The sequence below is a fragment of the Neomonachus schauinslandi genome, chromosome 5 (assembly GCF_002201575.2).
Source record: "Neomonachus schauinslandi chromosome 5, ASM220157v2, whole genome shotgun sequence".
NCBI classification, from domain to species: Eukaryota; Metazoa; Chordata; class Mammalia; order Carnivora; family Phocidae; genus Neomonachus; species Neomonachus schauinslandi.
The window spans coordinates 76,833,028-76,854,598 of record NC_058407.1 but is presented as its reverse complement, the minus strand read 5'-3'; the positions used below and the strand labels follow the sequence as shown (position 1 = coordinate 76,854,598).

Genomic DNA, 21,571 nt, shown 5'->3' with positions numbered 1-21,571 from the left:
ATTACTTCGGGGGTGCAGTGGAGTCCCCCTGAGTATTCGATCCCATATAACTAACTTTCAAATAAAACTTGCCCCGTGACAGAGAAGCAAATATAAACCCCCCCATCCTACACAGTATTTACACGTTGGTTCTCTGAGGCGCTATTCCAGCACATTGCTAGCCCTCTGGCATTAGTGTGGAGAGTAACAGGTTCATCGTTTAGGCTCAAACTGCCCTGGATTTCAGCAGCATCAGCAGACGTCCCTTTTGTGTGTTCTTGGGTCGTGGGCAGACCCTCTGACTCTTGCTGTCTTTTGTCACTGACATTGTATAACCATATTGGCACCACGAGTCTAAATCTAGACTGTGTCGCAGCGGGTGACGTCGTGGCTTTGTGAGAGCCAGTCCCCCCAAGAGCTCCCTATCAGCACCTGGGAGGAATGTTGGTCACCAAGGAGCACTGGCAGTCCGTCTCTAGGGATGTGCCGCCTGGCATGTTCCCACTCTGGTCAAAGTCCTTATGCGGAAGGAAAATCATCTATCCACAGGCCAGCTCCTGAGCATTGCGGCTTGGAGCCCATCACAGACAAACCGTTTTGATAGGATTTTCTTGCTGACTCTGGCTCAGCTTTCTAAATAGACATGAAGAATCTCTCATGTTATCTGAGTGGCGTGTCGATAGCACAGCTCTAAAAACCTTTGGCTGGAATGTGGTCCCTCACATCATCTATGCAGTCGACTGGCCTCAGAAATCACAAACATTTAATTTGTATCCATCAGCCATGAGCATTTCAGTTAAGACCCACTTCTTTCCCTGGATAATAGACTACAAATTATTAAGGAATATTTTAAGAATGAAGCCAGCTTGTGTAAAGAAATCCTACATCAGTTAGACATTAGTGCCATAAGAAGCCCAAAATTAATATAGCCCATTTACTTGTTCAATTATTTATTCATTCTCTCTCTATATGTGACTGGCAATATAGTGGGCATTAAGAATCCAATTATGAATAAACCACAGGTCCTGCCCTCAAAGAACTCCAGTCTACTGGGGCAGATTGGTTTTGTAAAGGAAAACACTTAAATAGTCTCATTTCTAAACATATCTCCTTTAAAAAAAAATCTCTCCACTTCTGTTCCCTTTTCTAAATGTCTACGGTATCAAGGGTAGAAAAACAAGAGAAGCATTTGAGGTTTCTGACATGGAGATGCTGGGAATCAGTTCACGTTCGAGCTCCAATTCCATACTTCAAATCCCCTAAGTCGGTTGGTCCAGTTCCTTAAACTTTGAGGGTTCACTGTTAGGCCAAACAAAGGGAGTCACCACCCCACTTACTAGATTTGAGCTAAGGAGGCTGGATTTGATTGCCATAAGCACTGTGCAGAAACCTTGAACATGCTAGAACGTAGAGTCACTAACACAAAAATAATAAAACCCCAAAACCTCTTCCCACTTCCACAAGTCATGTTGGGCCTTAAAGGTTTCAAGATTTTCCAAACGTCTCTCAGTCTCTACAACCAGCCATGCCGATGCATTATAGGTCACCATGGCTGCTCGAGTTCATGAGGATGCTTGCCATTTGCTTCTCCAGCCTCATCCAGATCCCAGCTCTAATGGAGCAGGGTGCATCTCTGGCCACACAAAAGCCTTCTGGGCTCCGTTCTTCTGTTCAACAGATATTTAATAAACCCCCAACTGTGTCCTGCCACGAGATCGTATCAGTGGACAAAACAGACAATAATTCCTGTCCTCGTGGAACCCACGTGGGTGGGGACAATAAGCAAATAAAACAGAGTGTGCCCCACAGCAGGATATGTTACGTGGGTAACAATCTATCAAGCAAAGAGGAAGAGGAAGTCCGGGGTGGGGAGGAAGTTGAGATTTTAATATGGTCTGGAATGGCGCCACGGGAGCGAAGTCCTAAAATGCATGTACCCCGTGCAGGCACCCACAGCTCTCGCTGTCTTCTTGCTCCTGCTTTCATAAGGCAGCGCCATGAAGAACTAATGTTTGCTGAGCATATCTCACGGGCCAAGCACGTTCCGTGTAGGAGTCCAGCCCATCCTCGCGTCCCTGTGGGTCGCTCGCTGTGAGCGGTGTTTAACCATAAGGACGCTGACAAGGAGAAAGGTGAACTGATTTCCTGAATTCGGTCACACAGCCTGTATAGGAGGGCGAAGATACAAACCCACGCATTTCAGATTCCAAATTCACGCTCCATATGCTCTCCTGCTTGTCTGGCTTTTGACTTGATCCTTGCGTTCCTCATACCTTACCACACAGCTTCACCTACTTCCCTCCTAACCACGCCATTCACAAAATTTTAGTACTAGTTTTCTGTCTCCTTGTAGGAAACAGAGCTGCCCTGTGGCAGAGCAGTGGAAGAAGAGAACACTGGGATCTCCACACAGGGTCTCTGAGCTATGGCCACAAAATGGCAGAAGACAAGAATAACGAAGATAACAACGACAGAAGTAATGAGCTATTTTACACATCCGTATGTTTATACTGAGTCCTTCCTATTGGCCAGGCACCACACTCAGAGTGTTGCATGGGCCTGTCCACAATATTGGTAGGGCCGAGGATAAGGACGGTACTGGCTTTAAATATATTATCTGATTTAAATATATAATCCTTGGTATCTTCGACTTCTTAATTGAGGAAATTAAAGCTTATAGGAGTCAAATAACTTGTCTGCAGCACCCACAGCTAGTAACAGAGAACACCCATGACTCTAACACGATGCTGATCTCCAGAAGTTGGCAAATGTTTTCTGGAAGGGGCCAGAGAGTAAATATTTCAGGACTTTCAGGCTTTTCTGTCCTGCCCACTCTATCTTTGGAGCAGGAAAGCAGTCATCGACACCATGTAAATGAATGGGCATGACTGTGTTCCAATAAAATGTATTTATAAAACAGGCAGTGGGCCAGCCTCCCCTTGGGAGCCACAGTGTGTTGACCCCTGCTATAACCGAAGGAGGAGTGACCCCTGCTATAACCAAAGAAGGAGAAGGCCATTCCTTTCCACTCAGCACAGGCATCAGTATCAAGTAACGTGATCATTTTTTTTGGAAAGTCCTTGTATTGACATATGGTTTAAGGAAATAGTAAGCCATATAAAATCATCTCTACTTAGGCTTGCAAATTTCTTAGAGAGTATCACATTCTTACAAATGTGAACACAATATCACAAAGATTAAGATGCTTCTCTATTATGACATTTCATCCTTCAACATCTGCTTTAATACATTGATCTCAGCGGCAGGGGGGAGAACTGCTCTCTCCATTTCTCGGGGCGGGGCAAGCCCTCATTTTGAAAGTAGAAAATCAAGCAAATGAGAAGCTACATGCCTTTCTGGCCTCCAAGGAGATGAAACCAGACTGCAGGTTGCTTTGGTGAATCTGGTTAAGGAAAATCTGGGCTCTGATCAGAGACCTCTACACAGAGCATAAAGGAGTCAGTTTTGCAAACCACTGACAGTGGACAAAACCAGAACCTGAAGAACCAAACTCTGGTTACTGATTGGTTTGGCTCAGCACTGAGACGCATTTTCAAAGCAGCTTGAGAAGCACCACGGCTTCTGGGACTGGAGTCATTATTTGATCTCTCACTCACAGGCTGAAGGTATCCCCATTTCAGTGCACGGAATAACTAGAGACTAGGCCATCTCTCCCCTGATATTTTTATGATGCTCATCCAAAGGGAATTGAAGAGGAAATGCAGGTCAACAATGTTTGTCCTTCCATATTAGAATGAAAAATATTTAAACCTGTTATTTGAAAACTGTGTGAGAAGTTAATCATTGTGTAAATAGTACAAATGTACTTTCACGAACCTTCCCCAGAAGCTCTTAAGTGATAAAAGAACAACACTTCTCCTTCCTATTTACATCAACCTGAAAAGGGGACAATTTTCTATCTCTGGGCCAAGCATGTTATGATGTTTACTATGGCTTCACTTTTTGTTTAATTACATGAAGCAAAGAGAATCTTTTCGCTATTAAATACAAGTGAAATTCTACCTTTTAACTTAAACTCAAACAACCCACTGAAAAGATCTACAAATAACATTAGTGATACAAGACAGACACAATTTCACGATTTTATTACTTAAAAAAAAAAAATTCCCAACTTTAGATAGTTGAAATGAAACATGGCCCTACTTAGCTTCACTCTGGTCTGGTGAATCCCCACCTGGCAAATTATGACAGTAACATCTGATTCTGGTCTCATGGATGGTTAAACAATAAAGTCCTGGAATGTGGAGCCCAGAACAGGTGTTTGATGCTGCAGCCTAGATGCAGCAGGGGACCAATGGCGAGGCCTCAGATCAGATTTAACCTGGAAGCTGCCAGCTTCTGATGAGCCAAGACTCCCACCTTGTTCTTTTTTTTTTAATCTCACATATTTGATGGGTGGGAAAATTTTTCAGAAGGTTGAATGTATTTGGATGTGACTTTATTCATATTCCAAGAAAATGACTCCAAAAGCATTTCTTGTACATTTCTCTCTTGTGCGGCTCCTCATCCTCGGCGCTGCGTTCCTGTGGTAGAGAGGAAGAGCTTCTTTCTATCACTTCTCCACGAAACAGATTTCTTCCGTTCTTTCCTCAGCATATCTATGAACAGCTGGGATAATAATGTCATTGCTTTCACCTTCTGAGAACCGGATTCTCCTCTATGTCTTTGAAGATGAGATGCTTCCTCTCAACCTTGCAGTTCATCTACTAGCTCCGAATTTATGAGACCTCTTGTGGTAAATAAGGCAGAGCTCTGGAGTCTGCATTTCAGTTCTGACACTGCCTGTTGTTTGATCTTCAATTATTTAAATCTCTAGTTATTAATCTTCTTATTTGTAAAAGGAAATAATTTTACACTCGTGCTCGATAGACAACCATAAAGGATAACATTAATATTATGTTATAATAATATTATTATTAGGGAATTATTTTCTGCTGCATAGAGTAGGAGACAGGATATGTGTACAGGCTGCATATATCCAGGTCAAAACAGATGTCTGTCTCTACCAGGCTCCTGTAAATGCAGTAACTTCCTGAGGCCCCTAAAACACTATGAGCCACAGTGGAACAAAAGTGGCCTCGTGCAAATTTTAAGCTTGGGAGTTCACAGTGAGGAAAAGGAATTTGGGAACTGGGTCAAAGGAGCTAGGTTCTTTCCTGACACTTGGGAGTTCCGTTGGCCACAGGAAATTCGCTCAATCTCATGAAGCCTTAGTTGTTTATTTTACAAGAGTTTAAGATTGCCTGCTTAGGTAGCTGAAAATATAGCTACTTTAAAGGGCTGTTTGTGGAGTAAATGAAATAATGTATGTGGACAGTCTGTGAACTGAATACAAGGTATCCGTGTTTTCAAGTGAAGTGTTTATGTGTTCATGTGTGTTTAGTATGCCATGTTCTATGACATCAATAAAATGTACGGTGTATATCATTAAAATATGTGATTAGATCTGTAAATACACCTCAAGAAATCCAGTTTATTAAAGTCTAGATTGACCCAAACTATGTAATTTACGGGACAATGTAAGTCTTCCACAAAAGCATTCACAGAAACTCCCTTAAAACTAAAAACTTCCTTGTACAGTATTGTTCACTTCAGAAAGGTCTGAGTCACACATCACTTTTATAGAACAATCTATTGTAGGAAGTAAGATACACCTGTAGTGTGCAAAATACAGGTAGCCATGTATGTATGCTAATATGCACTCACAGTTCTGAAATTCAAAAAGCACTTAGGCAAATCTTCCCTTATCCGCATTTCAAATCTTTCTCTCCTCTATCTTTATGAATACAGGAAGAAAGAAGAAATGGAAGAGAATGCAAATTATCATCTTTTTGGTGAACTAATGCACAGTAAAGAAGCTTTTGTATTCAACTTTCATATGAAATAAAGTATTAAGAAGTTCAGGCTGGTTATTTAAGGATGGGGTAATGTTTTATTCATTTGAACCTTGAGCATCAGACTATGACAGGGGCTGTTTCATAAGTGTGGTTGAACAATGAGGTTAAAAGTACCAGAAACTAACATGGAAACAAGGGTAAACCTAAAAATATATCAATCCGAGTCAGGGGGTGGAGATTTTCACCACCAAGAGAACTACCCATCCGTGGGGTGTGGGTGTGGCCCCTTGCAGGAGCTTTCACTCCAGGCCTGGCTTCCTTCCCTCCCAGCCTGGTACAAATAGTCTCTGCCAGATTTTCCATCTGGGCCGGAGAGTCCTTTCGGCCAAAGCCAAAGACCTCCCCCAAGGAACTCTAAAGCAACTCCTGCAAAGTTAGAAAAACCACGCTCTCCCTACCCTCCTACAAGCATGCCCATCTCTAGGACCTGAATTCTGTCACTTCTTCCATAAACCACCATGGCCTATGGTACAGCATCTGTCCTTCTGAAGCAAAGGCATAATGGACAATCCACTAGTTGTTGCTGCCTCCTCCTCTATTCCATGTGTTAACACGGACCTGACCGCACCAGCACATGCTTTCTCATGTGTCCAGTGTTTCTGAAGGCTCTACAATACTCTTTTATGAAGCATCCATTGTGCGGGGTACTATGAGAAAGTACAGACATACAAAAATGGCGATCCCAAACCTCACAAGAGCAGGACAATCCAGGTTTCCAAGAGAACATGGAGAATATGTTAAGATTACTAAAATCTGTATAAGAAGTCACTGGTTTAGTGGTAACCATTTGGCAATACATACAAATGTATCCAATCAGCACGCGTACATCTTCAACCTACACAATATTTTATGTCAATTATATTTCAATAAAGATGGAAGAAAAAAAAGTCAGTGGTCTGAGATACATTTCCCTGCGCAGAATCCAAGAGAAAAGGAAAGCAGTGGATTCACACATAAGGACGAGGAGCCTTGATAGGAGGGAGGCTGAGATGGCCACCCTTCGGTCCACTCCCACCCTCCAGGCAAAGCCACAGCCCGATGTGCAGGACCTGGGCTGTCAACATCTATGGGTTAGTTGTTCCCCTCTGTTTGCAAAGGCACATTTCCTAATCTCCTTCAGCACGGCACTGACCTGCTAGGGTAGGGTTGCAGAACCACTGGAGGTAGAGAAAGGGCGGGGAAATGGGGAGAGGCCCAGACCTATGTTGTTTTGCTTTCCTTCAACTTTGATTTCTCCAATTTCCTCATTTGCACAGGGTGGACTGAAATAATGACTTGCAGCTACCTAGCACAGCTTATGGAATTTTCACATACATTTTTCCATTTAGGCTCATCTGAATCCAAATTACACTCTCCAAATTTTACTTTCAAATTGTGGTTTCCCAGACATTTGCTGTTCATCATTTAGGACTTAATAGGCATAAACATTCATTTTTTTTTATTAACTAATAGACTTTTGTGATATTAAGGCTGTGATTATAGTTCAGTAAGTAACTGCCTGACTCAGGCCACCCCGCAGATTGGCCAACTGATCTTCAGCCCACCAGCATCCAATCTTCCCTCAGCTCACTTCATTTTCACCACGGCTCTGTTCTGTTCTACTTGTCTGTGATCCACAATCTCTAGTTTTAGAACACATTTGCTCGAGTCCCTCAGTAAAAGTCCTGCTCCTTTCCTTCCTGGTCACGTTCTTCACATGGCACACTCACCCCCAAGCACAAGCACCGACCCCAAGCCTGGGGCAACCCTGAGACCCTCCCTACCTGGGCACTGCCCTCAAGAGCAGCCCTCACTGGACAAGGCCTAGCGTCTAGATCTCATACCTCTTCTGAATTCAGGTCTCGAAGGGCTGGATGGAACAGTTCATGCTGGCACAGCAAGAACAAAGAGACAAGCTGGTATCAAATATTTCCATCCTTACTCCATCATATTCTGAAGAATAATCTTAACCAACTTCTGAAACCCCGGAGTAGGTTGTTACACCAGCAGGAAGCCTCTGACTGCACGACAGTGGAGGTTTGTCCCACTGAAAACCGGAGACGTGGGGAGGAGCAACAGAGCTTGACAGACTCAGCTTTCTTTTAAAATATGGTGTATAACATGGAAGACGCCATATTTAAAAGCATTAGACTACCTCTCTAAAGTAAAAAGACTTACTTCCTTACTCAAATCTTGGATCTTCCCACTGTTTGTTTTCCAGTGGTATCCGTGATCTTCACTCTTTCTCTCCAGATCATTTGGTGATACCACTTTATTGCCCCCTAGTGTAATAGCGCACTGCATTTCTCCTTTTCCTTCAATTGCACTCATTATGATAAAAGAGAACCTCCTTTTAAGGCGGCATGGTAGAACTGCATAAAAAATGGATTCAGAGTTAAAACTAAGTAATAATTGAGTGGCTCTGGGTAATTTAGCCAACACATAGGCACACTTATACACATATATTCTCAGAGACCTGGTGCACTTGACCTTGTAACTGAAAACTGCCTCTCAATCTATTTCTTGAGTTTTTAGTTAAGTGGCTCTTTGTCAAGCCCAAGCTGCTTTTCCCACCTCTTTAATGTATTATACAACGGGAATTTGAAACAAACAAACAAACAAAATCAAACTAAAAAATGAGTATCTGGCTTTATCGGGTTTCCCACGATTTTTGTGACTTGGCCCCCTCAAAATCGAGTTACTTGTGTCCTCTTACGTGGTTCAATCTTGTCCCATCTCTGCCACCCATGGCCTTAGAGGGGACTCAACCTTCTTTATTCAGTATCAACCACCTTGGGGGCAATTTACCTGCACTTTGAGCCCCTCCTTAGATCCTTGGCTTCAGCCGAATTAATGGGTCTCTCTCCATGACTTCATGGGGACAGGCAAACTTCTGACCTGTTTTCACGGACTGCAACCTCTCTTACTAAGCTGCCTGTACAACGGCTCCTTGAAGAGGGAGGTCTGGCCTTGCTCTTGCTGCCAGGGGCCCATTTCCTCCTGACATATACATTCCTTCTTGCTGCTTTCCCCGTGAACTTCTAAGCATCAGCTGCTCCTGCTGCTTATGAGGACACCTCATTATCTCACAGTAGGGACCCCACACAGATCCTTCCCGAACCACTTCCTGGTGTCTACCACCTGGTCCCTCAGAGAGCCTGTCCCCATGGCAAATGTAGCACCTTCCTTTCCCCTCCCCGCATGGGACCCATCTCCCTTTCCCTACGGGGACCATCCTATTGAAAAAGAGCAGACATAGGTGGTCACATTCCAATGCATGACAAAAACCCTTGTTTAAAACCTGGAGGAGAAAAAAAAAATTCATGCTTTCCACAAGGTTATTCTGAATCACAAAACAGTTGAACTTTGGAGCTGAAAGAGACCTTAGAGATCATGTAGCACAATGATTACTGAGGTTTGAGATTTCCCAATCCCGTAAAATTTCCAAGAAGGTGGACTTGGGTGGGGGAGGGGGGGTTGTGCACCCCCTGCTGCTCTTACACCTTGTCATAGGAGAAAAGATATTTTAATACCAAAAATATAAGAAAGGCATAATTTCATAATTTAAAAAATGCATAGATAAAACTTTATGAAAAACCCACTACATTGTCTTAACTTGGCCACAGACCAGGAAAAGTCTGTTATGGAGATCTAAGCAACACTTGGGGACCACTGAGCAAGGCTAACCCTCTGGTTTTACTGGTAGGAAAATGATCCCCCCCCCAAGGCTGCCAGTCAGTAGGGGACTGATGGGGCTGTACCAATTCCCAGTTCAGTCTTGTCCTACTGGATTTGCTAAGGTAAGCTTGCATTGATATCGAACGACTGCTCTGCTGATTTTAATATTTGGCCAAACTTTGATTTACTCTCAAATCATCGTCACTCTCCTCCAGCAAGTCTGAAGAAGCCTATGCATAGATGGCTCCTCAGAAGGGGTTCCCAAAATCAGATAATGGAAGCAATATTACTTCTGAGGTACCATTTTTCCTTTTGCATCCTGAGAAAGAAATACTGCAGTATTGCTCCCATAGCGACCCAGGTAAGATGAAAAATTTCACCTCAAATTGATAGGTATGACTTGAAGGTAATCCTCAAAATCAAAAATGAATGGGGTGAGGGTCATCATTTTTCCAGTTTTCCGTGTCTGATGTGTCCACAAGCTTAGGGATTATACAAGGGCAAACTTTTATATTTCTTTCTTCCCTCCAACACATGGTATCACATGGTATCGAACTTCTCCTTCTGTGGTCTCAATTATTCTTGATCAATGCTATCCACAATATTGTTTCTGCCTTCATTTATTCTTATCTGCTTCCTATTTCCACTCATTCATGTTTTCTTAAAGTAGCTTAGGAATTTGCTCTTTGGCGATGAAGTGAATAAATCACCCTTAATCTGGCATGTAAGTGAATATCTGATCACATCCTATGACTTCATTTGAGACCTCCCAACAACTATTTCTGCTTCATTGATTCAAAGAAATTTTAGTCCTTTGAAGCATTCTAATGTGGTTTTTATAAAATACAAAAAAAAAAGTAGCCATAAAACATTATGCCTCTCTGGAGAGAAGAGTAAGAGATCAAAATATCTGTTAAAAAAAGTGATTTAAGCCCCAAACTCTCCTGCCTGTTCAAAAAGGAAATCCACAAAATAGGCATTTATCACCAGAAGAAAAGATTATTCCAATTTCTTTTGGTGGTGAAACTCTGACCCTAAAGCCATGCAATGATAAATAGATAGCCTATTTCTGTCCCTTTTATCCACAGATTTCAAAGTGCAAGTCAGAGGAAGGTGACATTTTGGGTCTTATCTAAGTTAGGATGGAGGGAGAACAAAAGCCAGAAGATTTGAGTGCCTTATTCATTGTTAGGCATAAAGGCAGAGATGAAAGAGTACTTGGTCTGACTCATTCTGGGCTTTTCTTGTAAAATAGCCAAATCAGCCCTTGGGCCTGATGGGAGTCACCCAGGCTTCAGTGAGGGTGGACATGATTTCTGTGGTGTTATGGATGGAATCTAAGGCCAAGATTTGGCTCCATATCACTTGAAACAAACATTTAATGAGCAGAAAGTTCAACTTCCTCAGAAGAATTACCAAGTCAGCTTTTAACTTCATTGTCCTGTCATTTGCTAGAGTTTTTGAGAGAACACAGATGTCTGCATAAAGATGATGACAGGTATTACCAAACTTCCATTGAGGACACTGTGTGTATGTTTTCCTCAAAGCACCTGGGTACTTCAAGCTGTGGAAAATGGCTCTTTCTTGTCAAGGTCAATAATGTAAGGAGAGTCATGCAGAGAAGATTCCTGTGTGTGTAAAAGGCTTGGGAAATGGTCTTCACCATCGCCAAAGCCAATGTCTAACCTTCATAAGTGCAACAGGCAACACCCAGTGTTCTCATGCTTTCCCAGGGATGCCTAAGGCACAGGCCAACTTCTCTGTGGTCCCCAGGAAGCTTCCAGCGGCGCTAAGGACTTCAGCACACTCCATTTATAAACGTTGACAGTTTTCTAGGAAAATGGGGGACTTTCCCTGGAAAAGACTTTACGCAGCAGTGACCAGCTGCCCCACCTCAGTGGAAAACAATGGATAGCTGGGCAAAAAGCTGCTGAAACCCTCGGAAAATGATGACTGAATGTCAACACTGCAATGCGCACATGCAGGGTAGAAAAGAAAAAAAGATAGTCATCTCTTTAATTAAGACCAGGTCACTGACCCTGATTTTGGATGACTCTGCACCAAGTTTGCAAAATGGAGCAAAATCCGAGTAGGTTCTAAGAGGCAGGCACTTGTTCTTGGAAATATTGAAGCTTTCTTCATATTCAGAACTTTCATTTTAATCCAAATGAGCTTATACCTAGCGGTAAAAGGACAGGGACACTACTTTGTCTATTTTAGAGAAAAGAAAGTCAGAGAAAGGTCGGGGCGCCTGGGTGGCTCAGCTAGTTGAGCATCCTCTTGGTTTTGGCTCAGGTCATGATCTCAGGGTTGTGAGATCGAGCCCCATGCTGGGCTTCATGCTTGGCACAGAGTCTGCTTGGGATTCTCTCTCTCTCTCCCCCATCCCTCCCCCTGCTTGTGCACGTGCTTTCTCTCTCTAAAATAAATAAATCCTTTTTTGAAAGAGAAAGGTCTATTTAAGATACGGCACTCAGGAAGAGCCAGAACTGGCATGATTCTGTAGGTTTAGGGAAATACACCTACCTAGGCGAGTGGAACCCCTTATTTTAACTAAGACACCCCACAAATGGATGATAACAGTATTATGGGTTTAATAATGTTGACATAAGGGTCTCTTCCAGAAAAATGACATTTTAACCTCTTGTTTAAAATTCCAGCCCTTTATTTCCTCAGAAATTGTTCTCTTGTCTCTGGATTAGAAAAGTTTGCTGCACATGCAATTCTTTGTCCCCCCAAATCCCAGATTCCTGAGGATTTATCTCACAGGACTCTTAGAAGTACACGTCCTGATCACCAAATGGAGTTGAGCTGAAAGTACGTTTACTGTGTTCTGAGTTTCTTCTTTTCACTTAAAAAGAATACTAAGATGTTACTATCAGAGAAGCAATATAGTCTGGAAGGTGAGAGGTCCTTGAGTAGACAAAGATCTGCATTTCAGCTCTGCCCATCTTGAGCAAGTTCATTAACTTCTTAGCGCCCAGGTATTATATTTTTGTAAAACAGGGTAATGGCATCAGCTACCTAGGGAGCTGACATCAATCAATAACACTTAAACTACATTTTTTCATTGACCACATACAATGCAAAACGCTTTCTAAGCTTTTGAAATGATCATCTCATTTAATGCTCACAATGTCTCCTTGAGTTGGGTGCTATTATCTTCATTTTATACAGATGAGGGAAGCGAGGCTTTGAGGCATCACACATGATCATGCTTAAGCCAGAATTCAAACACAGGCCCCCTAACTTCAGGGGGGAGCTATGGACTACTACATAAACAGTGTGAGTGAACTGATAAATATAATATGCTCAGCATAGTGACTGATATATAATAGAGGTTCACTAGAAGTTTTGATACAATTAACATTAATTCATGTTTATCAGCAGCTAAACTCTTTGAGGGCAGGCACCAAGACTCACTTAATCTTTGTAGGCTCAGATTCTAGTACAGAATGCAAACGTGCTCTGTGAAAACTTGTTAGGTGAAGAATGAACACAGGTTCCACTTGCAATCATCCACACTACAGAGAAGAGCAGACTGAAGCCACTTTCAGCTGGTCTAAGCAAAAACATACCTAGAACAGACACTGATTCCCCTTTGCCCTTCATATTCCCTATTACTGGCAAGGTCTCATAAGCCTGGTATCTCACAGCAATACAGAATACAAAGAATTTGTGTTGTATTTTTGTCCTTAACAAATAGTATTTATCAAGAAATAACCGCCTTCTTGGGGCACCTGGGTGGCTCAGTCGGTTAAGCGTCTGCCTTCGCTCAGGTCATGATCCCGGGGTCCTGGGATCGAGTCCCACATCGGGCTCCTTGCTCAGCAGGGAGCCTGCTTCTCCCCTGCCTGCCGTTCCCCCCCTGCTTGTGTTCTCTCTCTCTCTGTGTCAAATAAATAAATAAAATCTTTAAAAAAATAAAAAAGAAATAACCGCCTTCCCAAATGGTACTGAAGACCCAGGAAGAAAATTAAGGACTGCCCTCTCTCCTTAACCAAGTCAAAACAAGAAGCTGTAAAGACTTGGAAAAACTGTTAGGTACTTGGCTTAGGGGTAATCAAACGTTATGAAATTGATTCCTAATTATTTGTGTTTTAAAATTTCTAACTCAATATCAATTAATAAAATTAAAATCTATTGATATTTAAATTAATTCAAAAATAAAATTTAAAGTTAATTAAAATTCCTACCCAAAGGATACAAAAATGCAGATTCAAAGGGGCACATGCACCCTGATGTTTATAGCAGCATCATCGACAATAGCCAAACTATGGAAACAGCCCAAATGTCCACTGACTGATAAACGGATAAAGAAGATGTGGTGTGTACACACACACAAACACACAGGAATAGTACTCAGCCAGCAACAAGAATGAAATCTTGCCATTTGCAATGACATGCATGGAGCTACAGAGGATTATGCTAAGTGAAATAGGCCAATCAGAGAAAGACAAATACCATATGATTTCACTCATATGTGGAATTTAAGAAACGAAACAGATGAACATAGGGAAAGCGCAGGAGAAAGAGAGGGAAGCAAACCATAAGAGACTCTTAAAGACAGAGAACAAACTGAGGGTTGCTGGAGGGGAGGTGGGTGGGGGATGGGCTAAATGGGTGACTGGCATTAAAGAGGCCACTTCTTGTGATGAGCACTGGGTGTTACATATAAGTGATGAATCACTGAATTCTACTCTTGAAACCAATATTACACGATATGTTAACTAACTAGAATTTAAATAAAAATTTGAAACAAAAATAAAATTCAAAAAATAAATAAAATAAAATTCCTAACTCAATAAATAAAAATAATGATTTCCTTATAATATTTTGGTTTAGGATACTGCCTTGTACAAAAGTTCATTCTTATATAACTTTCATGATACTACTTAATTTTAGGAAGTTTACTAAAATCCCTATTTTAAAAATGAGAAAGCCTGGGTTCAAAAAAGCTTCACATCTTGCTCAAGGTTACACAATGGATTAAAGGCAGAACCACTTAGGGGACTTTTCCAGGCATCTGAAAAGAAATGTGGACTTGAAACACTGACAAGAGAACAGACAAGCTTCAGCAGAGTTCAAATATTCAGAGGTAAGTGGCATTATGTAATGACATATGGCTGAAGACCCTTTATAATTTTTAACCACTTTTTTCTCAAGGACAAATTTTCTTGAGATTGTACCTATTTTTAAATTAAAAGAACAAAGAAAGGAAAAGAGAAAGAAGGAAGAAGATATAATTACACTCGTGTTACTTAACAAGTAATAATTTTATGCAAATCAAATATTTCTAGAAAATTACTACAATTACGTTTAATGAAACATAGATATTGGGGTAAATGATTGCCCTGGAATCCCAAATATACTCAAGTCAGTACTTCCCATTTAGCCGTCAAGCTCCCAGCTGGAGGTAAGCCGCTGTGAGCCGGAGTGAACAGGTGCAAGCCCGAGCTCGCCCAGACCTCCCTGCGGCTGTTGTGAAAGCTGAGGTAATACACGCCTCAGCAACACGAGGACCTAATTGTGACACACGCAAAGGACCGTCCCTCTGGAACTATCCATGTTGGTGACGGAAGGCAGGTCTCGTAAAGAGGAAATCACGAGCAATAATTACCTAGGCATGTAAAGGACTCTCTCGGCCACCACAAAACCCACCCTGAAGAAGAGATTGCTGGCTGGAATGAACGGGAAAACCAGGAACAACAAGCCCACTAACACTTCCTTGTGCTCCAGTCTCTGAAACACACAATAGTGAAGGACAAATTAATTTTTTAAACATTTCACTTCAGTCAGCATTTAACCATCTCTTTCATTCTCAAGTTCTCATTGACGGAATGAATAAAGGAGACCAATGCAAACCCTTTGATCAGTGTGCTGAATTCATCAGAGAAGGCCCTCGGGCTGAAAGGCCTCTGGCAAGGCACACGTTTGCCACCCAGAAACCTCTGATAATTGCACAGGATCAGTGACCATTACTCCTTGTTCTGGGCTGGCCCTACAGCAACCCTACTTTTTGGTTCTGGTCCCTTTTAGAATCTCTGTCCCCCCCAGGCAACTGGTATCCAGAGAGCAAAGCAGCTTAATAGAATCAAGCTCACTAAGGCATCATGGAGAATTAGCCTCTCAGAAATAGAATGCATTAAAAAAAAAACAAACCCACAACAAACCTACACAAAGCTCACCAGAAGCTTAGCATAAAGCCTGGCATAAAGGAAATTAAATGCAAATGGTAAAATTCAGGGAACCAATGAGAGATCATTAAAGCTGAGAAATTTTTAGCTCGAATTAAGCCAGTAATTTTTCCATGAAATTTTTTGTCATCAATAATCATTACAATAATTCATTAAATTGACAAAGCACCTTTCTCTAATATTATATATTTATTGTAGATATTAATCTGTCAAGATTTTTCTGTCACTTTTAATTAGCAGAAAAAATTATTTACTACTAATAATTTGTTATAATGGACACTGTAAAAGTTAGTTTGTATTTCCATGACTGTCTATGATATGGACACATCTGAAGACAGGCCTCTTTAAAACAAGCCTTAATATACAGATGACATTATTTTTTCTCTTTAAAACAGTTTAAGAAAACCAAATAGAACTTTGCATATTACATTTATAAATATTTCTTACAAACATTTAAAGGTGTATTACTTTTAATAATTGTAGAAGACTAGATACAAGAGTTTTAAATATAAATAAAACTTCCTAATACAAACTACTAATGCTTTAAGTGGACAAAGTGAAAGATTTTTAACATCTTGAGAAATTTGTCACCTGGATTTTATTTTATTTATTTATTTATTTATTAAAGATTTTACTTATTCATTTGACAGAGAGAGAGAGCACAAGTAGGCAGAGTGGCAGGCAGAGGAAGAGGGAGAAGCAGGCTCCCCGATGCGGAGATCGATCCCAGGACCCTGGGATCATGACCTGAGCCAAAGGCAGACGCTTAAGGACTGAGCCACCCAGGTGCCCCATCACCTGGATTTTATTAAGATCTTTGTTTTGCTGATTATAACATATAGAGTAATAAAATTTTGGAGAGCAATTCCATATGAATAAATGTGATTTGGACAATTTCCCTTAAATAATTAATGGTTCTGTAAGTTATGATCTCATTTTTTTACCTAAAGGAACCATACTCTTCAGAATTAAAAGATGAAAGGGAAAAAAAGGCTTTCATAACAAGCCTTCAACTGAAATGGGTGCAATAGGGCTGATGTTTTATTTTCTCTGACCCACTAAAATTGAGGGGAAAAAAAACAGGTGAGAAAAGTAGCAAGTTCATTATATTTAAAAGCTGCAACCTATTTTTTTAATTTAGATTATACTTTGAATTTACAAAGTACATTTCATCTCAAGAACTTAAAGTTTACATAATTTAAAGAAGAATAACACCTTCATAAGAATCCTGTGAATCAGGCGCCTGGGTGGCTCAGTTGGTTAAGCGACTGCCTTCGGCTCAGGTCATGATCCTGGAGTCCCTGGATCGAGTCCCGCATCGGGCTCCCTGCTCGGCAGGGAGTCTGCTTCTCCCTCTGGCCCTCTCTCTGTGCTCTCTCTCAAATAAATAAATAAAAATCTTTAAAAAAAAAAAAAAAAAGAATCCTGTGAATCAAGAGCAAGTATTTCTTTGCTAAAATTGAAAACGAATCCCAGAGAATAAGTGTCTTGTCCAGTGTGACTCATGAACTCTCGGTCTACTATTGACTGGTGTTCTACTTCTATCGATGCACTTTTATTTTTTAGCTATAGTTGACTACTTCTTTCAAGCCTGTCAAAAGGTGAAATACTTTTTACAAAAGAATTCGCATATCGTCCCACAGAAATTTCTGAAAAGAATTTAATATGCTCTATTTATTAATCCTATAGAATTGAAAAGAAAAGAGTGTAAACAGAACTCCAGCCAGGCCGTTAGTCATGTCCTGGGTAGTGTTAACATCTAGCGAGCCACCTCTCGGGCCGTCCTCAAGGTTATGAAACAACAGTCCCCACTGGGGAGCTGAAGGAGGCATCACTTCCACACCGGCAATCTCGCACCTTCTTTCCTGAACAAAGGCTGCCTTCCTCACTCTGGTGGGCATGTGTTTATGTCCTTTACTCAGCAGAATCCCCAGTGCTTTCAGAAGCCCCTAGGTTGGGAGGAGGCAGGTGTCAGGTGACCTGCAGGCACCCATCTCCGTGCCTGCCCGCCTCCCCCTCCCTCTCCCAACCCTGCAGGGGGCAGGACCCCCGCAGAGCTCACCGCTGCTGGGGACAGGGAAGATGAGGGTGAGAGTCAAGGAGCCCCCAGCCTCCTCCAGAGGACCGACGTGCAAACTGAAAACTCACAACACCGTGTGTTCCTTGTTCCTCTACCAGGTTCTTCAGTCTCCAAGAGCATCTTTATTTCCTTCATGAATCATTCCAGTTGTAATCACACATTTATCTGTGTGTTTCCTGTCTTTATAAAATGTCTCCCCCAGGAGACCAGAGGAGACAGGAGGGCAGGGAGCTGGGTAGCTGTGTTTGCTGGTGCATGGTCTGTGCTTAGCTCAGTGCCTGGCACTTAATGGGTGCTTGGAAATATTTGTTAAATAAATCAGTGAATGAATAAATGGACTGGGCAAGAGAGAAAACTGGATGCAAGAAGGGGAGAAGTTAAGGAGGACATCCTGGTGGAGGTGATGATCTGAGTTTGAAAAAATGAACGAATGCTTAGGAGGCAGACAAATTTGGTTGTGGCTGGGATAGGAGGGCAGGTCCCTGGCAGAGGGGCTGATTCTACGGGGAGCTTTTTGCTCAATTCAATTGAAGACAGCAGCACAGCACCCAAACTCAATGAAGTTTTCCTATTTTATTTTGTCTTGAGAAAAATAATATTCATGACAAATTCTTTATTCTCAAATTAAATTGATGATCATACCCTTTGTCTTCCCTCCTCCCCATTCAGTCAAGAGAAAGAGAAACTATTCAGAAATGTATTTCTTTAAACGGCAAGTCAATCAACCAAGCAGAAAGTTGTAAAGTTAGGGGAAAATGTCATAGACATGGCTGAATTTTCTAGAATGAGAAAGAGTGGGAGGGAATCTGATTTTGCACGTTGTGGATCACAGATGTGACAGAATTGCTTAAAGAATTTAAAGCTTGTTTCGGCCTAATAGAAACTCAAACAAAATATGAGTGGTGGGGGGAGAGAATTTGTGACTTTCCAAAGTACACAGAGTGCATTCAATTTCTAGGAATAGAGGCAAATGGAAATTTAGTTATTCAAATTACAGTAGGGGGTAAAAAGACATGAGAATTAAAAGAGTTAATCATACAGCTATTAATAATATGCATTATCTGATTAACCATGAAACTTCAGAGTTAATTTATTTCTTTGAGCTTTAACCTGATGATCAGTAAAACCAAAGAAAGGGTACTGATACCTATTGTGTCTGTAAGGAAAAATAGATAGATTCAGTATGACAAGTGGTAGGTTTGATTCTTTTCTGGCTTGGGACGAGGTAGAGAAGCATGCCCCTGAGCTGCAAAGAGATAAAGAGCTTAACACCTGCCCAGAGAGTTGTTCAGCTCTGTCTCCACACCACCTATCTGACCGAGCAGCTAAGGAAGGGAAAAGAAGTGGTTTTCTTGGGCGCCTGGGTGGCTCAGTCGTTAAGCGTCTGCCTTCGGCTCAGGTCATGATCCCAGGGTCCTGGGATCGAGCCCCGCGTCAGGCTCCCTGCTCAGCAGGAAGCCTGCTTCTCCCTCTCCCACTCCCCCTGCTTGTGTCCCTGCTCTTGTTATCTCTCTCTCTGTCAAATAAGTAAATAAAATCTTTAAAAAAAAAAGAAGTGGTTTTCTCAGGACCATTAGTGACCTCAAAGGAAATGTCACTCCAGAATCCAAGTCCAGTCCCGCAGCTTCTGGTTTATTTCTTCCCCTTCTCACTTTCAGTTCACTTTTCAAAGCACAGGTCACGGACAAGGGGGGACACACACACACACACACACACGTGCACTGTGGCCAGCAGGGTGTGGGTGTGTGTCCAGGAGAAGAGGACCCCTCCTTGGCCCATTCAAAACAGACAACATCCACTACTGACCGTTCCCTTCCAGAAGGCAGAGAATGGACCTCATTATAGTAATTTTTTTAAGATTATTTTTTTACTTTTAAATTTTTTCTACACCCAACGTGGGGCTTGAACTTACAACCCCGAGATCAAGAGTCCCATGCTCTACCAACTGAGCCAGCCAGCTGCCCCCTCGTTACAGTGATTATTATCATTATTATCATATTTTTTCCCACCTCTACAGTTTTCAGGAAAATGGCATGTAGGGTGCGAGTATGTTCTCAGAGTTCTACATATACCACAGTTATATTTCAAGCCTGAAGATTTATTTGGCAGCGCTGGGCTCTCGCTGTCTGCATCTAATTTATCAATCTTTGGAGAAGCGGATGACAGTCGAGCTCCCCTCCTCAGCCCTAGGAGTCAGGCGTTTGCCAAGCTGACAACTGGCATGGCTGCCAATACATATTAGGCCCCCCTTTTTCTTTCTGTTTAGGGGTCTATTTCTTCCATTAGACTAGGAATTCCTTGATGGCAGTCACCATCTCATTTAAATTTTTTACCTAGATACCTGGCACACACACAATTGGCATGCAACTCATATGCGTTGCAATAGTAAAGCTCAGCGATGAAAGCTGCACATGCATCACTAGGGTTCTCAAGCGGAGCCTTTTCAGGGACTCCCCGCCAAGGAAATCTTTTACTTTTGGTAACCCTCTGAAAGATGGTATTTGCAACATTAACTTGGGGTGAACAGTCCTCAGTCTGCAGATGTATCCAAGAGCATCCTGTGAGGGTCTGGCAGGACTGACCAGCGGTACTGAGGTATTTTAATGAACACATACACATGCCTTCTGCACCGCTCTGATTCCATTCACTGCTACTTATGACTACTTCCTTTGCCTGGTCCTGTGGCTTGTGTCATCAGGAAAAGTTACATCTTTCACTTTACTGATATTCAGTTTTAATTTTTAAAATACTTTAACTTATTAAGATATCCAATCATATTCCTATTATTGTCGCTGTGAAAGTTATTTTTAATTGAAGACGACAAGTTATTTGATGAATTGGAATGCCTTGTGACTACAAGTACTGCCTCATCTCTTGTGAGGGGCCTGTTCTGAATCCCAGTCACTGAGCCGGGCAGTGAGAGAGGCTCTGAACAGCGACCCTGCGGCACCCAATCCAAATTTGTGCAAGTTTACATAATGACCGAACCTCCCAACGACTCTGTGGAGGTATTACTATCCCTGCCATAACCTGTCATATGTCTTAGACCTTTGGATCCTTCACGAATAACTATAACCATCATCAGCACAAATGCCAGGGAGTTATGGCAATATTTCTGGGAGAAATAGTTCTCAGGGTTGCACACAACCTCAGCTCTCCTTCCTGCAAAACTGGGGAACCTGGGCTCTCCTTGTGCTGCTTTTGTACATCTTAAGAATTCTTTTGTGCCCCAAGACCCCTCCTCCAGCTGTCCACAGGAAATACATCAGTTGAGTCTCCACTTGAGCAAATCAGAGGCTTCAGTTGATTTAAAACATCATGAACTTTAAATCTACAAAAGCCCTTAGACAGTCGCAAGGATGGGGATAATGCAGACGGCATTAAATGAATGGAGAACGGGGCCCCAAAGGAGGATTTCGAGATGAGAATGGGAAGTGCCAACAAGTGAGGACAGAAAGAGCTTGGCTGTTTGTGGCAAGAGGACACTGTCAGAGCCCTGCACAACCGTACCTCAAACTTATTCCCCTTGGGCTGCCTCTTGTCCAGCTGATCTTCACTGTTGGCTGTTTTCCTCTGCATCTTACAGCCCCTCCCTCCTCCACCTCAGTCAGGCAGTGGCTCAGTTCACCCATCTACAGGTATAGCTCCCGTCTGGGGTTCCTCTCCATGGTCACAGCTCTCATCCCTTTGCCCGCCGGTGACAGTCCTGTCCTTTTGTCTTTTTAGGTCATCTGGCAGGT

At 42.1% G+C, this 21,571-nt stretch overlaps 1 protein-coding gene across 2 annotated transcripts in view; it reads right to left on the bottom strand.

Annotated features, from left to right (window-relative positions):
- TMTC1 (transmembrane O-mannosyltransferase targeting cadherins 1) overlaps positions 1-21,571 on the bottom strand; it is a 255,645-nt gene that overhangs the window by 72,022 nt on the left and 162,052 nt on the right. For both annotated transcript variants that reach the window (XM_044914902.1, XM_021690623.1), the window contains one exon: positions 15,175-15,296. In XM_044914902.1, coding sequence (XP_044770837.1) covers positions 15,175-15,296 — 122 coding nt within the window. The remainder of the gene's footprint in view (positions 1-15,174; positions 15,297-21,571) is intronic.